This window comes from Toxorhynchites rutilus, chromosome 2 (genome assembly GCF_029784135.1).
Source record: "Toxorhynchites rutilus septentrionalis strain SRP chromosome 2, ASM2978413v1, whole genome shotgun sequence".
In the NCBI taxonomy this organism is placed as follows: Eukaryota; Metazoa; Arthropoda; class Insecta; order Diptera; family Culicidae; genus Toxorhynchites; species Toxorhynchites rutilus.
In genome coordinates this window covers 336498063-336523649 of record NC_073745.1, presented here as the reverse complement: position 1 = coordinate 336523649, position 25587 = coordinate 336498063, and the positions used below count along the sequence as shown (strand labels likewise).

The 25587-nt window shown below is 37.7% G+C and overlaps 2 protein-coding genes across 4 annotated transcripts in view; one reads left to right on the top strand and one right to left on the bottom strand.

Moving 5' to 3' along the window:
- Positions 1–6259: 6259 nt before the first annotated feature.
- On the bottom strand, positions 6260–8084 carry LOC129768118 (ribosomal L1 domain-containing protein CG13096). Its single transcript, XM_055769550.1, has 3 exons — positions 7588–8084; positions 7314–7528; positions 6260–7249 (listed from the first exon to the last, which is right to left on the bottom strand). Exons 1-3 carry the CDS (start codon positions 7972–7974, stop codon positions 6352–6354), a joined length of 1500 nt encoding a protein of 499 aa, XP_055625525.1. The 5' UTR covers positions 7975–8084; the 3' UTR covers positions 6260–6351.
- Positions 8085–16839: 8755 nt separating this feature from the next.
- LOC129767125 (protein draper) overlaps positions 16840–25587 on the top strand; it is a 79203-nt gene continuing 70455 nt past the window's right edge. For all 3 annotated transcript variants that reach the window (XM_055767748.1, XM_055767746.1, XM_055767747.1), the window contains exon 1: positions 16840–17592. The gene's annotated coding sequence lies outside the window, so the exon portion shown is untranslated. The remainder of the gene's footprint in view (positions 17593–25587) is intronic.

Genomic DNA, 25587 nt, shown 5'->3' with positions numbered 1-25587 from the left:
AAATGATGATTTTCTAACCTTTTTAGCGTGGAAAGAATACGTGAAACCGGGAAATTTGAAGATAAATTCTGATTTTTCTAGAAAATTTGAATGAATTTCATACCAAAAAAACAAAACATCCTCATTTTACTCGTTGCGCCATCTGGTTATAAATCCAACGTAAATTCGTCAATTATCCATTGGCGATCTAACGCAAAACGTAAACGATCGGTGAGGCTGGATTTTGTTTTTGAACTAAGAAAATGATGCTAATGTAACTTAAAACTCAAAAACAAATCACGTATATATTACTTCCGGGCTTTCCAAGGTAGTTCTCACATGCAGGAATCGTGCATTTTTCTACTTGTGTTTGATTGTGCTCTCGAATTTCCTTCTTTAATTCAACCATTGTCAACATTTTTAAAGTTTTCACTACTGAAAGAGGTAAAAAAATAACATGTTATATATAAAATTGCGCAGAATTAAATTTCTTATAAACTCATCGCATCAAATAATCTTTTATGATTATAACATTGTAATTTATGGAAAGAACTACAAACCTTCCATAAGCTCACATGGCAAAATTTAAAACCATCATCACTTTCACCGCAACGCCGCCTAGGTGTAGATTTGTACGTTAGATCGCCAATAGTATCAATTGACGAATTTATACTCATGACAGACATACAGCTGTACTTGCGTTGTACTTCGAAAATTGTATGTCTGTCACCATGTACAGCGCTAGAACCATGCAAGCAACTCGGTACAATCGCTGTACCTGTACCGACCTGTTTTACCGCTGTACATGGCTACAGTTGTACTGTGCGCAGCGCCATAGACGGTTAGTGGTGGGTAGCATTAACAAGCAGAATCAAATCACTTGATAAACGTTCTTTTCATTGACTTTCTTTTAAGTTAATAACTCAGATTGGAAACTTTTTTGTTGTGTTTGATAGTTTAGACACTAAATAAAAACCTTTTTCATTGAAATATGTGATGGAAATTGGAAAAATATCTGATTGTCAGTTTGACATACGGTACAATGTACAACCAAAGTATGTCTGTCATGGTATGATGGTACCTGTAAAACGCTGTACACGTACAACGCAAGTACAGCTGTATGTCTGTCCCTGGTATTACGCAAAGCTGGATCGACTCATGCGACATCTACATTAGAGCTCAGAACCATAAAAGTGAGGGTGTGTGTTTTTTTACGCACTGAAAAGCAAGATTCGGTGGTGATTATTAATTTTATTTCAATTTAGTTTCATTTCAGCCATTGAATATCGTCAGTATATGGTAAGAAAGTTAGGGCTTTGTATATTTTCGATGGTTTCAACACGCGATTTAACCAAAGTCATAGATAATCTTCGAAAATTTAAAGTTTGATGATGTATACCGGTTATTGATACTATAGATAATTGCGATGAAATCGATATCATATCAAATTGGCTGATATCATTGGTTATGTAGGTGTCGATACGGGAAGGATTTGCAGTATTTTTAGCGCAAAACACCCTATTCATCGTTTACTTAGTTGAAAAAAATTAAAGTTACAATACTTATAACAAGCTATTTCTCGTAATGTGCATAGCACGTTGTAAAATGATGATTTTCTAACCTTTTCAGCGTGGAAAGAATACAGGAAACCGGGAAATTTGAAGATAAATTCTGATTTTTCTAGAAAATTTGAACGAATTTCATACCAAAAAAAACAGGAAGTGTGTTATATCTATGGTATAACCGCAAGGGTGACGTAGGACTATCGTTGATTTAGAGATCATTTGTTTGAAGTTGAATCTAAATCCATTCTGAATGAATGAATAAATGAATATTTGGGAGACTTCGAAAACGAGAGCGTTACGTTGGAGGCACAAGGTTTTATGCATCCAATATAGGATACGAAAAACCTTGTTCTGAAGAATAATCTTCAGAAGCTAACCTGCTAACTGTACTTGATTGACAAATCACAAACCCAAATGTATTATATGGATATTTTATGGATAGAAAACATTGAAATAAACTCTTTCACGTGAATGTAATTTTAAATTCCCAGAGGAACTGGCAGATTATTTTCAGTAACGATTAGATATTTCCACATTTTCCTCGATACTGGAAGCCCACCAGTGGTTAATACTAACTCGATAACCACCTGTTAATAGTACTTGATTGAAAATATTTGGTCACAGTGTTACATGAATAGAAAACATTCAAATAAACTCTTTCACATGAATGTATTTTTAAATTCCCAGAGGAACTGGCTGATTATTTCCCAGCAATGATTAGATCTTTCCGGAACTTTCTCGATGCTGAATGGCATCCAAACGGAAAGAATTCTGCGCGTGTATGTGTCGATCCTTCGCCGTCCACCTCCTCTAGCACGTTAGGCAACGATGTTGTCTTGTCGATGTCCTCACGAAAAATGAATGTGTCTCACCACTAGAATATCGCTTAAGTATGCTTTTGGTGTGTGATTGAATCGAGAGAAGGTGTGGTTTACGATGGCAATTTGGAAGGCAAACTAGAGGGGAATGAACTCTCTGAGCTCGGAACTTTCGGCGACTGAGCAATAATCGATTGCGGGCGCATACAATATTGGATACGGAAATATCCTACTGATGGGGAAGAATAATCTTCTGAAGCTATCCTGTTAATTGCGATTGATTGAAAAACCACAAAACAAATGTATTTGGTCACAGTGTTACATGGATAGAAAACATTCAATTAAACTCTTTCACATGAATATATTTTGAAAATTCCCAAAGGAACTGGCAGATTATTTTCAGTAACGATTAGATATTTCCGCATTTTCCTCGATACTGGAAGCCCACCAGTGGTTAATGCCAACTCGATAACCACCTGTTAATAGCACTTGATTGAAACATATTTGGTCACAGTGTAACATGGATAGAAAACATTCAATTAAACTCTGTCACATGAATATATTTTGAAAATTCCCAAAGGAACTGGCAGATTATTTTCCAGCAATGATTAGATCTTTCCGGAACTTTCTCGATGCTGAATGGCATCCTAACGGAAAGAGTTCTGCGCGTGTATGTGTCGATCCTTCGCCGTCCACCTCCTCCAGCACGTTAGGCAACGATGTTGTCTTGTCGATGTCCTCACGAAAAATGAATGTGTCTCACCACCAGAATATCGCTTAAGTATGCTTTTTGTGTGTGATTGAATCGAGAGAAGGTGTGGTTTACGATGGCAATTTGGAAGGCAAACTAGAGGGGAATGAACTCTCTGAGCTCGGAACTTTCGGCGACTGAGCAATAATCGATTGCGGGCGCATACAATATTGGATACGGAAATATCCTACTGATGGGGAAGAATAATCTTCTGAAGCTGTCCTGTTAACTGCGATTGATTGAAAATCCACAAAACCAAATGTATTTGGTCACAGTGTTACATGGATAGAAAACATTCAATTAAACTCTTTCACATGAATATATTTTGAAAATTCCCAGAGGAACTGGCAGATTATTTTCAGTAACGATTAGATATTTCCACATTTTCCTCGATACTGGAAGTCCACCAGTGGTTAATGCCAACTCGATAACCACCTGTTAATAGCACTTGATTGAAACATATTTGGTCACAGTGTTACATGGATAGAAAACATTCAATTAAACTCTTTCACATGAATATATTTTGAAAATTCCCAAAGGAACTGGCAGATTATTTTCAGTAACGATTAGATATTTCCACATTTTCCTCGATACTGGAAGCCCACCAGTGGTTAATACTAACTCGATAACCACCTGTTAATAGCACTTGATTGAAACATATTTGGTCACAGTGTAACATGGATAGAAAACATTCAATTAAACTCTGTCACATGAATATATTTTGAAAATTCCCAAAGGAACTGGCAGATTATTTTCCAGCAATGATTAGATCTTTCCGGAACTTTCTCGATGCTGAATGGCATCCTAACGGAAAGAGTTCTGCGCGTGTATGTGTCGATCCTTCGCCGTCCACCTCCTCCAGCACGTTAGGCAACGATGTTGTCTTGTCGATGTCCTCACGAAAAATGAATGTGTCTCACCACCAGAATATCGCTTAAGTATGCTTTTTGTGTGTGATTGAATCGAGAGAAGGTGTGGTTTACGATGGCAATTTGGAAGGCAAACTAGAGGGGAATGAACTCTCTGAGCTCGGAACTTTCGGCGACTGAGCAATAATCGATTGCGGGCGCATACAATATTGGATACGGAAATATCCTACTGATGGGGAAGAATAATCTTCTGAAGCTGTCCTGTTAACTGCGATTGATTGAAAATCCACAAAACCAAATGTATTTGGTCACAGTGTTACATGGATAGAAAACATTCAATTAAACTCTTTCACATGAATATATTTTGAAAATTCCCAAAGGAACTGGCAGATTATTTTCAGTAACGATTAGATATTTCCGCATTTTCCTCGATACTGGAAGCCCACCAGTGGTTAATGCCAACTCGATAACCACCTGTTAATAGCACTTGATTGAAACATATTTGGTCACAGTGTAACATGGATAGAAAACATTCAATTAAACTCTTTCACATGAATATATTTTGAAAATTCCCAAAGGAACTGGCAGATTATTTTCCAGCAATGATTAGATCTTTCCGGAACTTTCTCGATGCTGAATGGCATCCTAACGGAAAGAGTTCTGCGCGTGTATGTGTCGATCCTTCGCCGTCCACCTCCTCCAGCACGTTAGGCAACGATGTTGTCTTGTCGATGTCCTCACGAAAAATGAATGTGTCTCACCACCAGAATATCGCTTAAGTATGCTTTTTGTGTGTGATTGAATCGAGAGAAGGTGTGGTTTACGATGGCAATTTGGAAGGCAAACTAGAGGGGAATGAACTCTCTGAGCTCGGAACTTTCGGCGACTGAGCAATAATCGATTGCGGGCGCATACAATATTGGATACGGAAATATCCTACTGATGGGGAAGAATAATCTTCTGAAGCTGTCCTGTTAACTGCGATTGATTGAAAATCCACAAAACCAAATGTATTTGGTCACAGTGTTACATGGATAGAAAACATTCAATTAAACTCTTTCACATGAATATATTTTGAAAATTCCCAGAGGAACTGGCAGATTATTTTCAGTAACGATTAGATATTTCCACATTTTCCTCGATACTGGAAGTCCACCAGTGGTTAATGCCAACTCGATAACCACCTGTTAATAGCACTTGATTGAAACATATTTGGTCACAGTGTTACATGGATAGAAAACATTCAATTAAACTCTTTCACATGAATATATTTTGAAAATTCCCAAAGGAACTGGCAGATTATTTTCAGTAACGATTAGATATTTCCACATTTTCCTCGATACTGGAAGTCCACCAGTGGTTAATGCCAACTCGATAACCACCTGTTAATAGCACTTGATTGAAACATATTTGGTCACAGTGTTACATGGATAGAAAACATTCAATTAAACTCTTTCACATGAATATATTTTGAAAATTCCCAGAGGAACTGGAAGATTATTTTCAGTAACGATTAGATATTTCCACATTTTCCTCGATACTGGAAGCCCACCAGTGGTTAATGCCAACTCGATAACCACCTGTTAATAGCCGCGCGTGTATGTGTGTGTAGCGATGTCTTCCCAGGGAACCGTTTGTGGCATCACTCTTCTCCTGATGGATTCCCTTCTGGCCAGGTGCACAAACAATCTCTTGGTGACACCGTTCATCCGCGCTTTCATGATAAATGAAGAGCTTCACCACAACAGCGACAACATGCTCCAATCGCTGTTCAATTAGAACTGAGTGGATTTCCGAGCGCCGCTCGCTTATATACCGATTGGTGATTTCAATAGCCTGTTTTGAAAGCAATTTTAAGACTATTGAAACAAGTTTTTGGATCAAAAAGTAACAAGTATATAACGCGTAGACATTTTATCTTTCGAATGAAGTGTTTATCATACCATTTCGTTCAGTTGTTTAGGAGCTATTAACGCTCAAAATCTCGGTCTCCGGCGTAACGCTTTCGTTTTCGAAACTTTGATTTTACACCCCGGTATAGAAATGGAAGACGTAGTCCTACGTCAAAACAAAACATCCTCATTTTACTCGCTGCGCCATCTGGTTGCAAATCTAACGTAAATGCGTCAATTGGAACACTTAGATTTCAAAAGGAATTGTTTTTGCTCATCACTGTATGGCTGAATCATTAAATGGATCTTGGCGACATTAGCCCAAATTATCACGTGTAGGAAATAACACAGAAGATCATAGTATAATTCAGGAAATAAACAACAGTTGAAATAATTGAACGATTTTATTCATTGTACAAATTACAAGCACCTTACTCTAAAAAAACTAATTAGCTCCTAAACGATAACAACTATTATTTAATCGTCATCATCGTCCAGATCGCTCTGCTCGGTATCGCTTGCACGCTCCCGAGGAAGCTCCATTTCCTCATCATCATCGCTTTCATCTTCCCGCGAGTGTTCCCCTACAATTTCCCCATTCTTCTCCGCCTCATCATCCTTCGGCACATCCTGCCGATTGATGTTCAATATTTTCCGCTGCTCGAACGGCACTCGTACGAGATTACCCGCCTGGAACTGATACTTGTTCTTGGTGATCTGCAGCAACTTCTCACTGTTCGCCTTCTCAAATCGTTCGCGGGGACCTGAAATCTTCGGTACCGGCACCAAGTTGGGATCAACTTTGCTCACATACAAGGGGAATGTCACCGGGATATCAGTCATTGGCTTCAAATTGATTGTCCGGATGTTGAGCCATCCACCGGGAAATTGACTCTTCAGTGACATCATCAACGCCTCCGCATTTTCAACAGCCGCTTCCATTGGCATTTTGTGCGTGGCGAACTGAATTTCCGTTATTCTGCCGGTATTGGTCTGCTTGTATGTGATTCTACCCAAAACTTTATTCAGATTTTTCGTAATCTTCTCATCCTTATCCAATATGACCGATGTTGGATTTTTGCATCGTTTGATGAATGCATTGCCCAGAAAGTTAAAAACGTGTCCATTGATGCGAGCATCCACCAAAAACCGATCAAAGCGGTTTGCCAATTTGTTCTTCATCTCATACTGTCGATACTCTTGCTTCAGTTGCTGTAGCGGAATAATTTGCGAGATAAAATCCACCCCAAGCTGACGCAGTTTATCCTGCCAGTGGAGCAGCGTTTCCTCGTGGTCTTGTTTCCTTCCACGGGCCAAATCTTTCACTATCAGACAAATGTCATCGCCTTTCTTGTAAATTGCGTTCGGTAGCTGACTGAAATTATAATCGAAAATAGTAATCTCAAAATGAAGAATCGTACATCGCACAAAGCACTTACATCCTACAATTTCTGCTTGGAACATCCGGAATCTTAACTGAGGAAATCTGCAATGCATACTTTAAATCATCTCCAAATAAATTCTTCTTCTCGTATCCACTGTCAATGGTTTTCTTGCAAGCTTTCAAAGCAGATATGATAATTTTCCTGCTAGCTAAAACTTTCGGCAAGTCATTTTCCTCTTCTTCTGTGTGCTTCACATCATTTGGTTTGGTCTAGAATTAAATCAATGTGATAATTTTATTCCTAAACGATGTTCGGAAAGCAATCTTACCTCCTTGTTTTTCTTTTTCGATTTTTCGGATTTCTTTCCGTCATGTACCGGTAGTTGGTGCTCCGATACCGTCTTTTTTGATTTCTCGACAATTTTTTTATTTTCTGCAGGCTGCTCCAGAACCTTCACTTCCTTCTGCTTCTGGAACTTGTTCTTTTTGGGAACCTTCTGAATGTTTGTCTGGACCACATCCTCAATACCTTGTTTGTTATTCTTTTTCTTTACCGCAAGCACCTTTTTCACGGCAAATGAGTGCGCAGTAGCTGCGGCGGATGCCGTCGGACCCGATTTCTTTTCCTTTGACTTTGCGATGTCATTTTTCGATTGCTTAATCTTGTGTAGCTTCGGGTTGGCCTGCTTCGCCTTTTTGTCCGCTTTAACTTTCATTGTGAACCCAGATTTACCTGAACTTTGGAATATTTATTGTGAAGATCAAATACACGTGTTTACAGTTTCGAATCCCGGGTGTAATTCAAAACATGCTTGAGTGTGGCTCGGGTTGATGGAGAAGTGTCATATTGTTTGACATTTTAATCGGATGCGCAGGGCTATATTCAAATGTGCAGCGTTTCTGAAGGTCACACGTTACAAAATAAATCAGGGGTCCATCAGTGATTTCGCGCTTGATAGTTTGATTTACAGTAATTTACATTTAATGCGATATTTAGCTAATTGGACAGACCTATAATGCGACTCGTTTGATTGGACATTTTTATCTCTAATTGGAAATTTTTGCAAACATTGAGTTCGGGGCCCAAATTATGGCCCCACATTAAAATTCGCCACCAGACGTCGACACTGTACCAATCTTATCGACAATGCTCGATTACATGTCCAAATCGCCTCCAATGCGACATTGAGTGGTGCCTCGGCATGTCGCACTAAATGTAAATACTGTATAAATGTAGAAGATATGTCCTGTAAATACTCAAATCATAACATGTATTAACACATTTTATGCCAAACGTTCGAAAAATCGAACAGCAACTTTGAAAATTTTTCATGTGGTAAGGTTTTGGCATCAAATGATAGCTTACCCAGCAAACATTAAATCGTATGAATAGCCATAATTGGGGGCGATATACATACATCCAAGACACATTTGGATGTTATATGATTGCATATAGACGCAAAAGGCGATATACGTATATGAAATATTTTATACGCATATAAAGCCGTATGTTACGAAATACGATGTTTTTTTTAATTGATATGTGATTTGGCCCGGTGCTCCCTTGGCCGAGTGATTAGCGTCATAACTAACATGCCGGGTGTTCGGGTTCGATTCCCGTTCTGGTCGGGGGAATTTTTCGTCAAAGAAATTTCCTCCGACTTGCACTGTGATCACGCGTATTCTAGAGCTTGCCACTCAGAATGCATTGCAAGGCGTGTTATTTGGCATAGAAATCTCAACTAAGTACTAATAAAAAATGACGCAAGTAATACTACGTTGAGACGGCGAAGTTCCTCTAGGAACGTTAGTGCCATTGAAGAAGAAGAAGAAGAAGATTTGGCCCGAAAATACAATATCGAATTAATAGAATGTGCGTAGATAATACTGTATATCGCGATACTAGGATGATCGTTATACCGATTTACGACTTTATCCAATGATTTGGAAAATCATGTTTTGGAATTTTATACGATTTCAGATACACATGATGCATCCTTTGAATGATATTCTGTACTATTGTAATTTGGTACCAATATATATGAGACTTAGCATGTGCAAAACTCATACGAATTAATGTTTGCTGGGTAGTCTACCTTCTACAAGAACAAAAATGTAGGTTTTGGTCAATGTTTTAGTTTGGCGATTTCTCGATTTTTTTTCATTTTCTGGAAAAACGGAAGAATGGCATAAATAATTCTTGAAGATTGGGGTTTCTGTAACGCCAATAATCAAAATTACACCAATGGCTTTTGTTAAAAAAATATTTTTACAACTTGGTCGTTAATGGGTTAAACATAAACAAAATGAATTGCATTTCACTACTTCCGTAAAATAGTACATACTGACTATCCATTTCAAATTATACATATAACCCCAATTTGAAGCTCTATCTCTTATTTTGAAGCGCAATTTCAGTATATTTGTTTAAAAAATATTCAAATGAATTGACCGTTGTTCGTTTTTCAAACAGAACAAATTTATTCACAATGGTAAATGACAGATGATGCTATGTCCTCTTCATCCATACATTCACTACTAATCTCAATTCGTCTAAAGCCAGGCGCATCGCCGGCGAGCCTTTTTGAATGAGCACCATGAATTATTGACATGCATTAAATCACACTTGCTAGAATTACAAAATGAAAATCAAGCTTTTGTCATTAATCCTGATGAAACGCCGGATGGAGAGGAAAGCACGTGTGTAGATTCAATGCGCATGCGTTACTGGAATCATAGTATGCGACTGCACAGTGACGCAAAAAATTGTGGCTCGAAAAAAAACCAACAATTTGGAATGCATCATTAACACATATGAATGACTGCCATTCCTATGACACAAACAACAAAACCGGCGTGAGAAAGAATACATTCATTTGCAAGACGCTGTCATGAGCAACGCCGACATAACCTTTGCTATTACTGTGCCAACTCAGTAAACATTAAATCGTATAACCAATTCAGCATCATATATTCCATATTATGGGTGGTATATGAAGCGTCTATCCGGCAGATACAGGGTCTTTCAGATTAAACGCTCACGCAAAAAAAATCGAATAGCTCCTTATATTTTTTTTTCTCTCCGTCGATGGTAATACTGCATTCCCCACTTCGGGACGATAATAATCGGCTACACGTTTAGTCTGATCAGATGGTTTTTAGTGTCATAATGTACAATTTACAAGAACGTGTATTTTTAGTGAAATCGTATTACTCGAGCAACCGAAACCTTAATGAAATTTTGTCCTCTTATGGTAAGAGTTTCAAAATTTCTCATCGTGAGAGGCCAAAAAAAGTGTGATCTCACGTCTTGTGAAAAAGTTCGAGGAAATCGGTAGTGTTCTCGATAAGAAGGCTGAAAAATGTGACGCCAAACGAATCGCGCGCACGTCGCAGAAAGTCGAGCAGTTGCAGCAAAGCGTCCGGTCCAATGCCCGCACCAGTCTCACTCGTTTAGCTCAGGAGATCGGGGTGTCCCTGTCATGATGGTCATGCCCAATTTCAAACGTTTCATCTTCCAACAGGACGGAGCGAAGCCTCATACCGCCAATGAAACGTTGTTGTTTTTGCGTAGAGTTTTCAGAGATCGCGTGGATGGAATTGGCCGCCGTATAGTCCGGATTTAAGTCCGCTCGACTATTTCCCCTATTTTTCCCTTTCCCCGTGAAGGACCGTTGCTATGTTAAGAAAAAACTCGGATTTTCAACAGCATCGAAGTCGTAATGCTAGAGTTGTGCATGAAGAATTTTGTGCACCGTTTAAAACGCGTTATCGAAAAAAGCGGTGGTCACATCGAAAATGTAATAAAATAAGCTTTATTTTCGTTTTTTTAAAATAAAAATCGGTTCACTTTTGTAGAAGTTATTAGAAAGAATTTGTTGCGTGAGCGTTCAATCTGAAAGACGCTGTACATTAAGACGGTCGATCTTTAGAAAAAGTCGATCTTGACGAATTGATTTTCTAAACAGCGTAGAGATCGATTCACTGATTGAATCGGTACCAGAGAATCGATCTTTGCTGAATAGATCTTTGAAACATCGAATACCTTTTTCCACTTCTTAAAGTATTCCGTATAAGTGTCGTCTTTTCTTTAAAAATAGAATAAACATTTCACATTTATATTCAAATATCAGAGGTATTTTATTTTGATTCTCAGGATGAAGGTAACAAAAAATTGAAAGCCCAAAAAATTAAATTCCAGGGTATTCCTCTTGTACCGTCATGGAATCATTTAATTCAATAGATTAATTGAAAATTATTAGAAATTCAACAACAGATATTCGTCCAGAATTCCGCTGACAATTATCCCATAAAATCCAACAGTGCCATACGTCTGACATTCAGTCGAAATCTTAGTGGTAGTCCCAGTTCTACAAAAAGAACGTTTCGGCTGAACTTGACCTCACCATCAAATTTCGTCACAATTTTCACTGTCAGTCTAGTGTATGTGATGGTGTAAATACAACTATATAATTATATAACTTGTCACCACTTGTTTTTTAATGGCCAAACTACTCAAAACTGATCCTAAATTTACAACCACTAATTATACAACCTTAAAAAGGATCCATTGTTTTTTGTGAGGTGGTTTTGGGTGAGATTAAAATTAATGAGAACTAAAAAAAAATACAAAACAATTTTCTACGATAAAAAATATCGGAAAGATCGAAACGAAAAGATCGATTTTCGCGATTTTTTGAAGTATAAAGAATCGATCCAAAAAATCGGAAATCGGAAAGGAAGAGATCGATTCCTAATATACATGCAAAAAACAAACAAAAAAACGAATGATGGAAAATGTTCGTGAGGTTATAATTATTTTTATAACCTTACGAACCACTATTTACATATATAAGAACATTTATGTTTCTAAAAATAGGAATCATTCAATAGACTTTTAGTGGGAGGGGGTATAAATATTTGAAATGAATGATGGTGATGCTTAAGAAAATTTGTTCCAATGGGATTTGGACTCCGGTTGTTTGGATGATAAGCAGCAGCTATTTTGCACGGTTATCTGGAACAAAATTCTAGAGCAGTTAAAACTCGTACATATAATACGAAAAAGATATAATCGGATACGTCATTCCTGGTCTTCTATTGTATTTTTGTGAAAATGTCTTGAAATTTATAAAAAAATGGTCAAGTAGGGTTCAGTGCTACGTGTCTAAGTAATCAAATAACATGAAGTGAAAACTTTCAATCAAATTTCATCAATTTAAAACTGCTTTCGGGCCTGCTGATCTGGTAGAGATTAATTTGCTTCTCTAAATCACCAGACGTTGACACTGTACATAAACCATCGCCAATCTTGATGTGTCAAATTCACAATATGATTGATTATGTCCTCATTTACGATCTAATATTATTTACTGTGGAGTGATTTTTCACAGCAATGTAATACCATTTTTCGCAGTACTTGATTTAATTTATATGTATACGCGACCCACAAACTCGATTTTTCGATAGTGTGTATAATCATTATCACATCGAGTTGAGACTTAAATTGTAGTGATAAATAAAATCACGGTTTTCGTATTTTATACAATTTTAGACGCACACAATACACCCGTTTATCGATTTAGTTTTGATTCGATCTCACTTTATATGCAACATAGTATAAGCCAAGTTATGCAATTTAATGTTTGCTGGGTAGAATTTATACTAGGTAAATGTAATATTTTGTAAAAAATTAATGTATTTTTTTCATGCTAATAAAACAAATTTTTGGAATGTGTATGTAACCGCCGCCTAAAGTGATTTTTTGATAAACACCTGGGTCATGCGGCGTCAATGAAGTATTTGTTTCAAGTGTATTTTGCTTAAAGAAAGATTATCTTGGAACTTTTTTCCCCTCACACTATCTGTCGAATGTTTTTCCGATCAACGAAACAAACATTTTCGTGAATCGAACTTAATTTATTTACGTTTGTGTACAAAGCAGATTACTCGAGAAAGTAGTCAGTTTTATTGAAGATGCGTTGTTCAGTGAAAGACTGTCCGAATACGAGTAAAAATACTCTCGTAAGATTCCATCGTTTCCCCTAGGATGCGTTCATACAAATGCACTGGGTCGGTTTTCGTGCAGACGACAAACTTATTCCGAACAAAGATACCAGTGATTATTAGATGGCTTTTGACATTTTTATTCGATTTATTTTGACAATTAATTTGATTGGTGGACCTTTATCAGTATCAATGGATTATCAACGTTTTTTAGGTCGTGCTAGGCTGTTAAATCTCTATTCCGCATAACAGAGTATCTACGATAATCTCACAAAAAATGTATAGAAACAACCCAGCAAACATTACCCAGCAAACATTAAATCGTATAATTTTGCACGTGCCAAGTCTTACAAGAAATCCGAATAAATCATAATCGCTTATAATATCAATCAAAGTATGTGTCGTGTATATTTGAAATCGCATAAAATGCAAAAACTCGATTTTATATACCATTATCAAATTAAGTCGCAATTCGGTATAATAAACATCAATTTTATGATGTACATTGTCGTAAAATATATTTAATCCGCATCATATGCGTATATTACGCTGATGCAGTTTGAGTGTCGTATAAGCGTATAATTTAAATCGATTCAGTACTGTAGTAAATCGTGTTGCATGCTGAAGAAAATCATGAAACAGTAAATCATATTAGATCCTAATAAAGAACATATTACATCATATCGAAATGTCATTGAAATTCTGATGCACTCGAAAGTTTCAACCGCTGTTGAATTAATTTTCAGATAGCCGCGCGAGATAGCTGGTGGATGATAATCCAGACGACCTGAGTTCGAACCCACATCGGAGCAGTTTTCACTAAACATTAATCTGTGCCATTTGAAACATTCATACCCAGCAAACATTAAATCATATAACTTTGCACATGATAAGTCACATATAATTTCGTATCAAATCACAATCGCATAAAATATCAATCAAAATATCGATCATATATATCTAAAATCGCATAAAATGCAAAAACACGATTTTCCATGTCATCGATGGATTGAGTGGTAACGTTGTCGTATCAAATCGCATATCAGTCCAAAAAGCATCGCATATCGTTATATACGGCTTTTTATGCGTACAAAATATGGCATATACGTATATCGCCTCCACTTTTGTGTGTATATGCTAGTTATCTGCATCATATATCATACAAATGTGTCTTGGTTGTATGTATATCGCCTCCAATTATAGCTATTCATACGACTTAATGTTTGCTGGGATAATCGCTATTATAGCCGGTCAAAGTTGCATATTCATCCAAACAAATTCGGTAAGCATTTGCCATGTATGTATATGGCCTCCACTTTTGCATGCATATGCCAGTTAGGCGCATTATATGCCAACCAAATTTTAGGGCATATGATGTTATATATACGCTTGTTATGCGATTTAATGTTTGCTGGGTAAATCGTATAATTTTGCACGTGCTAAGTCGTACAAGAAATCAGAATAAATCATAATCGCATATAATATCAATCAAAGTATGTATTGTGTTTATTTGAAATCGCATAAAATGTAAAAACTCGATTTTATATACCATTATCAAATTAAGTCGCAATTCGGTATAATAAACATAAATTTTATGATGTACATTGTCGTAAAATATATTTAATCCGCATCATATGCAGATATTACGCTGATGCAGTTTGTGTGTCATATAAGCGTATAATTTGAATCGATTCAGTACTTTAGTAAATCGTGTTGCATGCTGAAGAAAATCATGAAACAGTAAACCATATCAGATCCTAATAAAGAACATATTACATCATATCGAAATGTCAATAAAATGCTTTAACATTGGCAAGGTTCATTTCATAACAGCAATGTCTGAACACATACGGAAGAATAAAATAATCAAATTTTAAAAAAAGTGGCTCTTATAGTCTTATATCTTAGATATATATCACATCAAATTTGGCACATTGCATCGCATCGCTTTTCAAGGTTGCCAGATTGATTTATTATATTTATTATAATAGTAATCAGAATTTAGTTGGATATGATTCAGAAAACAAATTGTACAGTGGAAATTGTAATAAAAATAATTTAAAATTGATATAGTTTCATTGATATTCATTTATTTTTTATTATTCCAGTTCAATGATATTATATATTTGGTTTCTACGGAGGGAAATCAAAGATGTTTTTCTTTGGAACATAGTTAAATAATAAAATCGGCAACCAGGAATGACTGATCCTACTGCATAGAATGTATCAGGTTATATCATATCGAATCGTATGTAAGAGTTTTAACCGCTGTTGAACGAAATTTCAGATAGCCGCGCGGAATAGCTGGTGGATGATAATCCAGACGACCGGAGTTCGAACCCACATCGGAGAAGTTTTCACCAAACATCAATCTGTGCCATTTTGAACATTTATATTCCACTCCCAACACAAGTCAATTAAGTAATTATTATTTCTACAAACATAAATACTCATATATAAAAATGGCGATTCGAGACGTTATAATAAACATTTCACGAAGATATTTTGCGCCATTTGTTTTTTTTTCTATGTCTGTAATAAATCGTATATGAGTATGGCAAAAGTCGTATTAGCGTTGACAATTCATGAATATATTCATAAAATTGCAAATCAATTTCAACATAATCGCTATAATATTCGGTCAAAGTTGCATATTCTTCCCAACTAATTCGGTAAGCATTTGCCATGTATGTATATGGCCTCCACGGTTCCCGGAATAAATCGCCACAGAAAACGACTGCAACAGAAACCACCGCTTATAAAATGTGTAGTAGGCTATAAATATTGTGGCGCGGTATTGTATTTCAAAACAAGAATTAACCGGGCAAACGTATCGCCCCAGGCAAACGTAACGCCCCGGGCAGACGTATACCGTCCGACGCTCGCTAGAGCTCGGTCGGACATTGCTAAAGGATCGTATCCTATGTTTCAAACTAACCGGGCAATCAGTGGATCCCAGGTTTGCGTGCGAGACACCGCCGCTTCCGACGGCGGGTCGGCGGTGGACTCGGATTGCGTCATCTTGGCGGCATGGGCCGCCTCGATTCCTTATCCTCGCCAAATGGGGACTTCGTCCCCATTACATTGTCCTCAGAATAAATTTCGAAAAACGAGAACAAGAGAATAAATTTATAATAGAAATGTGAGGCACATGATGTTTTTCCCGCGCCAAATATTTCTAGCCTACTACACTTTTTCTAAGCGGTTGTTTCTGTTGCAGTTGTTTACTGTGGCGATTTATTCCGGTCACCGGCCTCCACTTTTGCATGCATATGCCAGTTAGGCGCATTATATGCCAACCAAAATTTAGGGCATATGATTATATATATATACGCTTGTTATGCGATTTAATGTTTGCTGGGAAGTTGCTCAGTAATAAAACTATCCTATTTTTCTACTTTATTCACATTTTTGATGGTAAACGAATCATATTCTCTGATGGTAAGCCCGATGCACACCACACGATTGTGGCTAACGTCATCGTCAGACGTTAGGCAAAAGAGACGAAACAAAAAAAAACACTGCATCCCCTTTAAACGCCTCAAGTAGGACTGTTAACCATCAGTTCGCATTTAGAAACCGAACGGGGTGGTAGAGTGGTTTCCGTACGTCTGTGTTCTTCGATTATTTTATTTTTCTATTTTTACATGGTCGCTTATAGTACACGGTAGCTGAGCCAGCCAGTGAAACCGATCGCCGCTGTATTTATTGTGATTTATTGTTTTTAACGCGCTCTCGCATTTAGACTGTTTTATTGGAAAATCACGTTCAATTAGCGCGCTTGTGAAGAATTTCGGGGTTTTGGAAGATCTCAGTTTCGAGCTAAGGGATGTGTGTATCGAAAACAAAGGAGCGCCAAACGGATGGCGTATTACTATCCAAGTCGGAAGGTGAAATTTCGTTTTATTAACAGTGAGCAGCTTAGTGTTATTACGCGTGAAAGTTGGCTGTGATCGCAAATTTCATTGGAAAGCCGATAGGTGAAAGAGAAGTGCTGTTCGAAACGTTCGCAAATGTGTGGGTTTTTTTATTCGCTTGCTTGCCGGGCAGTGCAAAGTGTTAAGTAGCGTTATGTTTGAATAAAATAGTCAACAGAGAACTCAAGCGAGGCGCAGTGGTTAGTTGTCCGCTAATACAGTGCTGAGAATATTATCCAATAGTTTCGTCATCTGCGTTCATTGAGCAAATAAAGAATGCGCAAAGCATCGGTCGTGCGTGCATATAAATAGCAGGAAGAACAAAAAGCGCATTTTTAGAACGCAAAACATTCCGCCAACACTTGGGCTATTCTCGTCACCAGAACCGGCATCAAGGTTGAAACTGAACTGGTGAGTATCGCATATGTTCATACTTAAAAGAAGTAATTTGAATTACTAACCCGATCGGCCGAACATCGGTTTTCCCGAGTCATAAAACTGATTGAATAAATAAAAATGATAATAGGGAAAGTTGACTTGCACACACGATGAGCAGACTGCCAGACGTCCCAAAAACAGCTAATATGTATAAGGAAAACCAAAAATAAGCTTGATAATAAAAGAGAAGAGAGTTAATTTTCTGTAGCTGCACAGTTCGTGCAATGAAGTAAATAATCGGTGAGGGCTGTGCCCGCTTGCCTTTGCCTCTTTATGTGTTCGGTGCTGTTTTATGCTGGCGGAGAAGCAACGGTGCAACAACCGGATCGCTCGAGGCGATGTCGTTTTATCCACCTCTACCCGCGCCACCAACACCAAGGAACGGACAAATCTCTGAGGACTGAGCTAACACAGAATGCAAAACAAGTTCGACCGCAAGGCAAGATTTCGACTACGAACTTATCTGGATGATGTTCGTGTCCCAGAGAGTTGATGTGATATTCAACACGGTTCCACTTGATATGTGTTTGTGATGGAACGCGCAAGAGGAGTCAAAGTGCGACGACTAAACACGGCTTATAAGACGTTCACATTTCGTCGATCCACGCTCTCTCCCCTGCGCTTATTTGCGAACTTCGAATGTGGGTTGTTTTTATTTATCGAATGAAAAAGCGCTGAATTGCTGCTGATTGAACGAATTATCGGATCCAATCGCCCTATCGAACGTTGGATGTGTTTTGCGAAACTCGAGAGTTTATCGGAAAAGGATGTTTATAAGACTCGGATTTTTTATCGTGAATTTCACACCCTATCAGAGAAACGGATAAAGCGACAACGCAATTGAAAACTTCCCTGTAATTAAAACCATTGCTTCGAAAATAATTAATCTGGATATTATGTGGTTATGGCTTGATTGGAAATAAACTGAAAGTGGAATTCCAATGTGCATTTCATTCAATCAATCTAACACAGTGTAGATGCCTGTATTCATGTCGTTTCGAAAAAGCGTTTAGTAAAACCTCGAAGTTAACTTTAAAACAATCTTTTATTTTCTGCGATCCTAAACACATCTCCTTTCTCGTATCCATTCTTACTCCAAAGATCCCCTTTCTCTTTCTTCTCCCTCGTCAGGTTGTCCTGCCAACTTACATTGGCAATGTTATTTGATAAAACTAGTTAACAAATATCCTACATTCCCATCTTTCATTAAAGGAATTATTCAATGAGTAGTAAAATCCATCAAATGTTTAGGTTCTACTATAGATCTCCTTGATGTGTCTGCTGTAGGATTAGGCGATCTTTAGGAATGTTGAATTGATTTTCCAAACGGTGCAGGGATCGACTCACTGATTAAATCGGTACCAAAGAATCGATATTTGCTGAATCGATTTTTTGAAAAATCGAATGTCTTTTTTCCATTTTATTTACTTGTTTTATATAAGTATTATATTTTCTTTAAACGTGAAATGAACATTTCACATTTCTATTCAAACACCAATGGCATCTCAATTTGATTCTCAGAATGAAGGTCACAAAAAAAACTTGAAAGCCCCAAAAAAAAAATTATTTTCCATGTATTCATGCTGAACCGTCATGGAATCATTTAATTAAATAAATTAATTGAAAATTATTATTAGAAATTCAACAACTAATATTCATCTCCGCTGACAATAATCCATTTAGCATTTAGTCGAAAGTAGTCTCAGTTCTAAAAAAGAGCGCTTCAGCTGGACCTGATGCCAACCATTCTATCTCGTCACAATTTTCACTGTCAGCATAGTGAATTTAATGGTGTAAATATATCTTGTGAACACTTGTATTCTAACGACCAAACTTTCAAAACTTCTTCTCCTAAATTTACGGCCAGTGATTTGACAACCTTGAAAGACGTTTATGAAATTGTGGTTTTTGGTTAGAATAAAAAATTGAAAAACAATTTTTTTTCCTACAATCAAAAATATAGGAAAGATGGCATAGAGAAGATCGATTTTCGCGATTTTTTTTTATCCGAAAAATGGAAATCGGGGAGGAAAAGATCGATCGTCACAATATCGATCCAAGTTCGCCCAATCCTATTCACTGTTACTAATTTGACATCCTCGAAAGCTATCCAAATGTTTAAATCATGTTTTTAAAATTTGTTAGGTGGTGAGATTAAAATCGATGTACATTGAACTAAAAAAACTCTAAGATCGAAAAAATCGAAGGAAAAAGATCGATCTTTACGATTTTTTAGGGTACAATGAATCGATCCAGAAAATCAGATATCGAAATGGAAAAAATCGATCTTCTGAAAATCGTAGTGATGTAGTCTGATGTTTATGTAGTATCCATTTCACGATGATTTAAAAAAAAAATCCATGGTGAGAAAATAAAAACAAGAAAATTTATACCGTGAAAAACTTCTAGGGTTAGTACCTGGTCGTGTAACATTTGTTACGCATCACTTTGCGCATCCGGTTCGGCATGGATTCCACTAGCTTCTGGCACGTGGTGACCAGGGTTGCCATAATAAAATCTGTATTTATGGTCTCAAAAAATCTTTTTTTCTCGGAAAATCTGTATTAAATTTCAATTCAATTTTGATGCATAATGTTAGTTTTAGTATCACTAATTGGCATAGTTATAATGAAATTGATGATTTTGGTGGTATCCATGTAGAAATTCGCATTCACTATGCTTTTGTACATCAAAAATTAATTTTTAGCACATATTTTGACATCCTGATTTATAACATTGAATGAGCTTAAAAATAACAAAAAATAATGTGCTACCCTGCCATACTGGTACAGCATTTGTGTAATATATATGCCATAGCAATATAAGAGCAATATGAGAGAGTGAAACAAGAGACGCATTGCAAATAAGCATTCATGCATTCTTACAAGATACAACTTCATTTCATAATGTGGTGTAATAATCGTACAACATCACCAGTGCTCTGGACTTTTTTTTCAAGCTGACGCTCAGGCTGAGAGATAGGTCTGCTCCCATACATACAAACTCTTTTTTTATTGATCCGTTTATTTTTACAGGCTCAGTTACATAGGTTTAAAGGAGCCACGCTCTTAACTATATTTTTTTCTTAACTTAACTATACGTCTTTCATTTCTATACTGGGGTGTAAGTTCAAACTTTCGCAAACGAAAGCGTTACGCCGGAGAACGAGATTTTGAGCGTTAATAGCTCCTAAACAACTGAATGAAATAGTAAGATAAACACTTCATTCGAAAGATAAAATGTCTACGCGTTATATGATTGTTACTTTTTGATCCAAAAATTTGTTTCAATAGCCCTAAAATTGCTTTCAAAACAGGCTATTGAAATCACACCAATCGGTATATAAGCGAGTGCCGCTTGGAAATCAACTCAGTTATAATTGCGCAACGATTGAGGTACGATCGCTGGAATGGATGGATGTTTCCCTAACACAGACTTCAAAACCATGAAGCTAGGGGAAATTGGCATAGCAAATTAGATGCAACCAGCGGGTACTTTTGTATTTGTTTGAGTTTCTGCAAATTGGTATTTTTGGTATTTTTTTGGTGTAATTCCGAGGAGGAATCCATTCCTTCTCAAGCGTTAATAATCCTGATCCGGATCAACGATGATTCCAATTGTCGGGGTTTGGGGAGTGGGTATTTCCGAGGAGGAATCGATTCCCTCTTTGAACGTTAATAATTCTTTTCCGAAGTTTCGTTAATTGATGTGACATAGGGGGGAGGAGGGGTAGCAATGATCGTTACGTAACAAAATTCCATTTTTATTCCAGGATAAATTCACGCGTCCCTAGCTTCGATTATGGGACCGAAAAAGGCTATTTCCTGAGCCATGATGATAAAGCACGAGTTGTAATGGGCAATAAGGAGGCACCGAATATCGAATATCGCGTTCATCTACCGAATCGTGATTTTTTCATGGCTGGGAAACATGAGCTTATTCCGTCTGTTATCGCAGGATGCAAAACAAAGCTAGGGCACCTCGATCATGCTGAAGTAGTTCCATGCAGTATTCCAATATACGTTGCAGTTTGTTCAGGAAGGCACTGTTCTACGAACGCATTTTCTCATGGGCTCGATTTTCAAAGTGTGTACGAGCATCCTGAATTCGAGATTATTTTGTATGTAGATGGAGGACCATACGAGAACCCTCGTTTTAAAAAGTTCATAGATATTTTCGAAATATCATTTTAATCAATTGAATCATGATTCAATATCAGTTGCTACATATTCTCCGCAACACGCAGTGCATTCAACTGAGTTGAAAGCCGGATTGTCCCTCTTTCCCGGTAGGTTAAATACTTCTTCGTGATCATAAGGGATCTCATTGGATGAAAAACTCAAAACAAGGGGCCCGGAATTGGAAACAAAACATTTTTAGTATGCAGGGTAATCGTTAGCTGATTAGTGGAATAACCGCAAACTTCAAAATCGACGAAGCGGAATTAGTACGATATTAATTTAATTTATATATTATACTCTTGCAGCGTAAGACAATTATCTTGTAATGCTACACAGTTCACAGTATTAAGTCGAGCGGTTTGCTTGTCACGTAAGGACATCCCAAGACCTTTTGCAGTTAGTGAAATGTAACGACAGGAACTGCTGCATTGAACGAAGGAGTAGTTACTTTTGTGTAAATCAACATCAATTTATACCAGTCCATGTTATTCTCAGTTAAACGCCAGATAATTTGAAAGCACCAATCCCAACAGATGTGAGTATTAATTTTCCGTATCGATTTTTTCGAAGTTCTATGAACTTGACGATAGTCATTCCGAAGTCACTACTTGTATATAAAGAACTTCCGTCTGAACATTTGGTTCCGACTTGTGCAGATATCTGATTTTTTACATTGATATTCTCATTACTTAAAAAAAAGCTAAAACCTTTTTCAAACGACTTTGAATTTGTGTACAGATTAGCGTTACGTAACATAAGGGGAAGGGGAGTTCGTCTTGCGTTACTTTTTGTTACAAAAGAGGGGGAGGGGCCTAACGACGCCTTACGAACAGTGATTAGACATGAGTCGGGAGAAGGTGCGAATAAAGTCCCGACTCAAGTCCAGACTTTTGAACCATGGTTTGAGACTAACCTTAGGGATAATTGAGTGAAACCACCGGTCCAATTCATCTTCGTTCCATTTGCGTTGCCAGTTAGCGATGGTATTTTTACGGACTAAAGAGTAAAATTCATTGAAGGCGATTTGACGCTGATAAATGTCGCCTTCAATCGCACCCAACTTTGCTAATGAGTCAGCCCTCTCATTACCCGGAATTGAGCAATGTGAAGGAACCCAGACAAAGGTGATGACATAACAGCGTCTGGTTAAAGCACTCAAAACTTCTCGTATTCTCTCAAGGAAGTACAGCGAGTGCTTTTCCGGCCTCACTGAACGGATAGCTTCGATAGAGCTAAGACTATCCGTTACAATGTAATAGTGTTCAACAGGTCATGAGGCGACCCAGTGAATTGTTGCCAAATCAGCAATATACACTGAGCAAGGATACTGAAGACTGTGTGAGGTGCTGAAAAATTCGTTGAACACTCCAAATCCTGTGGACTCATTCATAGAGGACCCATCAGTAAAGTACATATGATCACAATTGATACGCCCATACTTTGCATTGAAGATCGTAGGAACGATCCCCGATAGAAAATAATCTGGAATTTCATGGATTTTCTCCTTCATGAACAGATCAAAATGTACAGAGGAATTGATGTAGTCAGGGAAACAAACACGGTTGGGAATATACGAAGAATGATCAATCTGCATGGAGATGAATTCATGATACGAGCTCATGAATCCGGAGTGAAAATTTAGCTCGATCAGCTGCTCAAAATTACCGATAACCAATGGGTTCATAACCTTACACCGGATGAGGAACCGAAGAGATAATAAATTGAAGCGATCTTTTAGTGGGAGTTGGCCTGCCAAAACCTCGAGACTCATGGTATGCGCTGAGGGCATACATCCCAACGCAATACGGAGACAAAGATACTGAATTCGCTCGAGTTTAATGAGGTGTGTTTTGGCAGCTGATCGAAAACAAAAACTGCCATACTTCATCACTGAGAGAATAGTTGTTCGATACAACATTATAAGATCTTCGGGGTGGGCTCCCCACCAGGTGCCGGTAATTGTACGAAGAAGGTTTATTCTTTGTTGACATTTTTTGCTCAGATACCTAAAATGGGCCCCCAAGTACATTTGGAGTCGAACCAGACCCCAAGATACTTGAATGACATATCACGAGTGATCGGTTTACCCAAAAGTTGAAGCTTTGGTTATGCTGGTTTATGCTTCCTAGAAAAAAACCACCATCTCTGTTTTCTCCGTGGAGAATTCGATCCCTAGCCCAATGGCCCAGGTTGAAAAATTGTTCAGAGTATCTTGTAAAGGTTCTTGCAGGTCGGATTCTTTTGACTCTACGACAGACACCACTCCATCATCTGCAAGTTGTCTTAGGCTGCAATTTTGTGTAAGGCAATTGTCGATGTCGCTTACATAGAAGTTGTACAAAAGGGGCTTAAACATGAGCCCTTGAACAAACTCTTGAAAAAGATGCCTTTATTTGTTCATTCCACCCTTTAGCACACGAAAAAAGTTTTTTTTTTCTGCCGAAGATGACATTTTTTCTGCCAGCGCTAGTTTGGGTATAGGACAAAGATTAACAGCGTTATTTATTGATTGTAAAGCTAATCGATGACACAGGTTTTTGCACATTTTCGCCTTAGATTGAACATGAGAACGCAGTACTTCACGCTGCATATGAATGCCAAAATGTCTCTCATTCATGCTGATTCGAATGCTGCATGAATAAAATTGGTGAGATGGGAAAAATATTATTGAGATCAAGCCATAACTAAAATAATCGCTAATTCTGTATGAAAACCTAAAAAATCTGTAATCTGTAACTACAGATTCTTGGTTTCAAAAAGTCTGAAAAATCTGTATAAATACAGATTATTCTGTAGAAATGGTAACCATGGTGGTGACCGAGACCCAAGTTTTTCCGTCCGAGCCGATGAGGTTTACCTTTGTCTCATCCGACCACAGTATATTTCGCCCCTGCTTTTTCTTATCCGGATTGATCCAATCGAAGTGGTCTTTCGTGAACTTCAGCCGTGCTTTTAGATGCTTGGGCGTCGGCATCGGGACCTTCTGGGGGCTTTTACTGCCTAGCCCCTGCTCCACCAGCTGCCGCTGAACTGTCCGGGAACTCACGGACAAGTTCAGTTCGTTCCGGATCTTTTTTGAGGTCTCGAAGGGATCTTTCTTGGATGCTCGCTTTATTTTTGCGGTTGTTTTCCAGTCGTTTCGAATTTTTTGCGATCGTGAAGAGCCCTTTCCGTACGGCAGTGTGCTCCTTCGGAGTGCTACCACTGACCGGAGCACTGCGCCGAAAAGTATGCATATCACGCTGGTGTGTTCGATATGCAGTATCATCTTGATGTCGCGCGGATGTCGCCTATAGACGACGCTCGTAGCGAAAGTGTTGGCTGTTGCCTGCCTTGGATATTTTGCGGAGGACCATCCGCTGTGTTCCCATGCATTCCCTAGTGTGCTTAAAAAGCATTTTTCAATGAATTACTATTGTTTTAGCTACAGATGTTATTAATTTCTTCGAACAATGCAAATAAATTATCACAAATGAATAAAAGTACTGCATTTTTTTTTCCTTAAAGTTCTGTCACTTTCTTTTTTTTTTTGCTTGAGCAGTAGTCTTAATGTTTTGTTCGACACTGTAACTCGATTGGATTTTTCGAATTTAAGAGTTGCACGAGGAAGTGTTCTCAAATGTGCAGAGCCTTTCCTATTTCAGTTGACCGAATGGTGACATGAGGCCAAAAGGGAATAGGTTGTTTTCTAGTATTCTATGTATTCTACACAGTGCACTCAAAAAGTTCCGGGAGCTCCGGGATAGTAGACTCAAGCAATGAGAAAAGTAACATCTACTTGAAAATT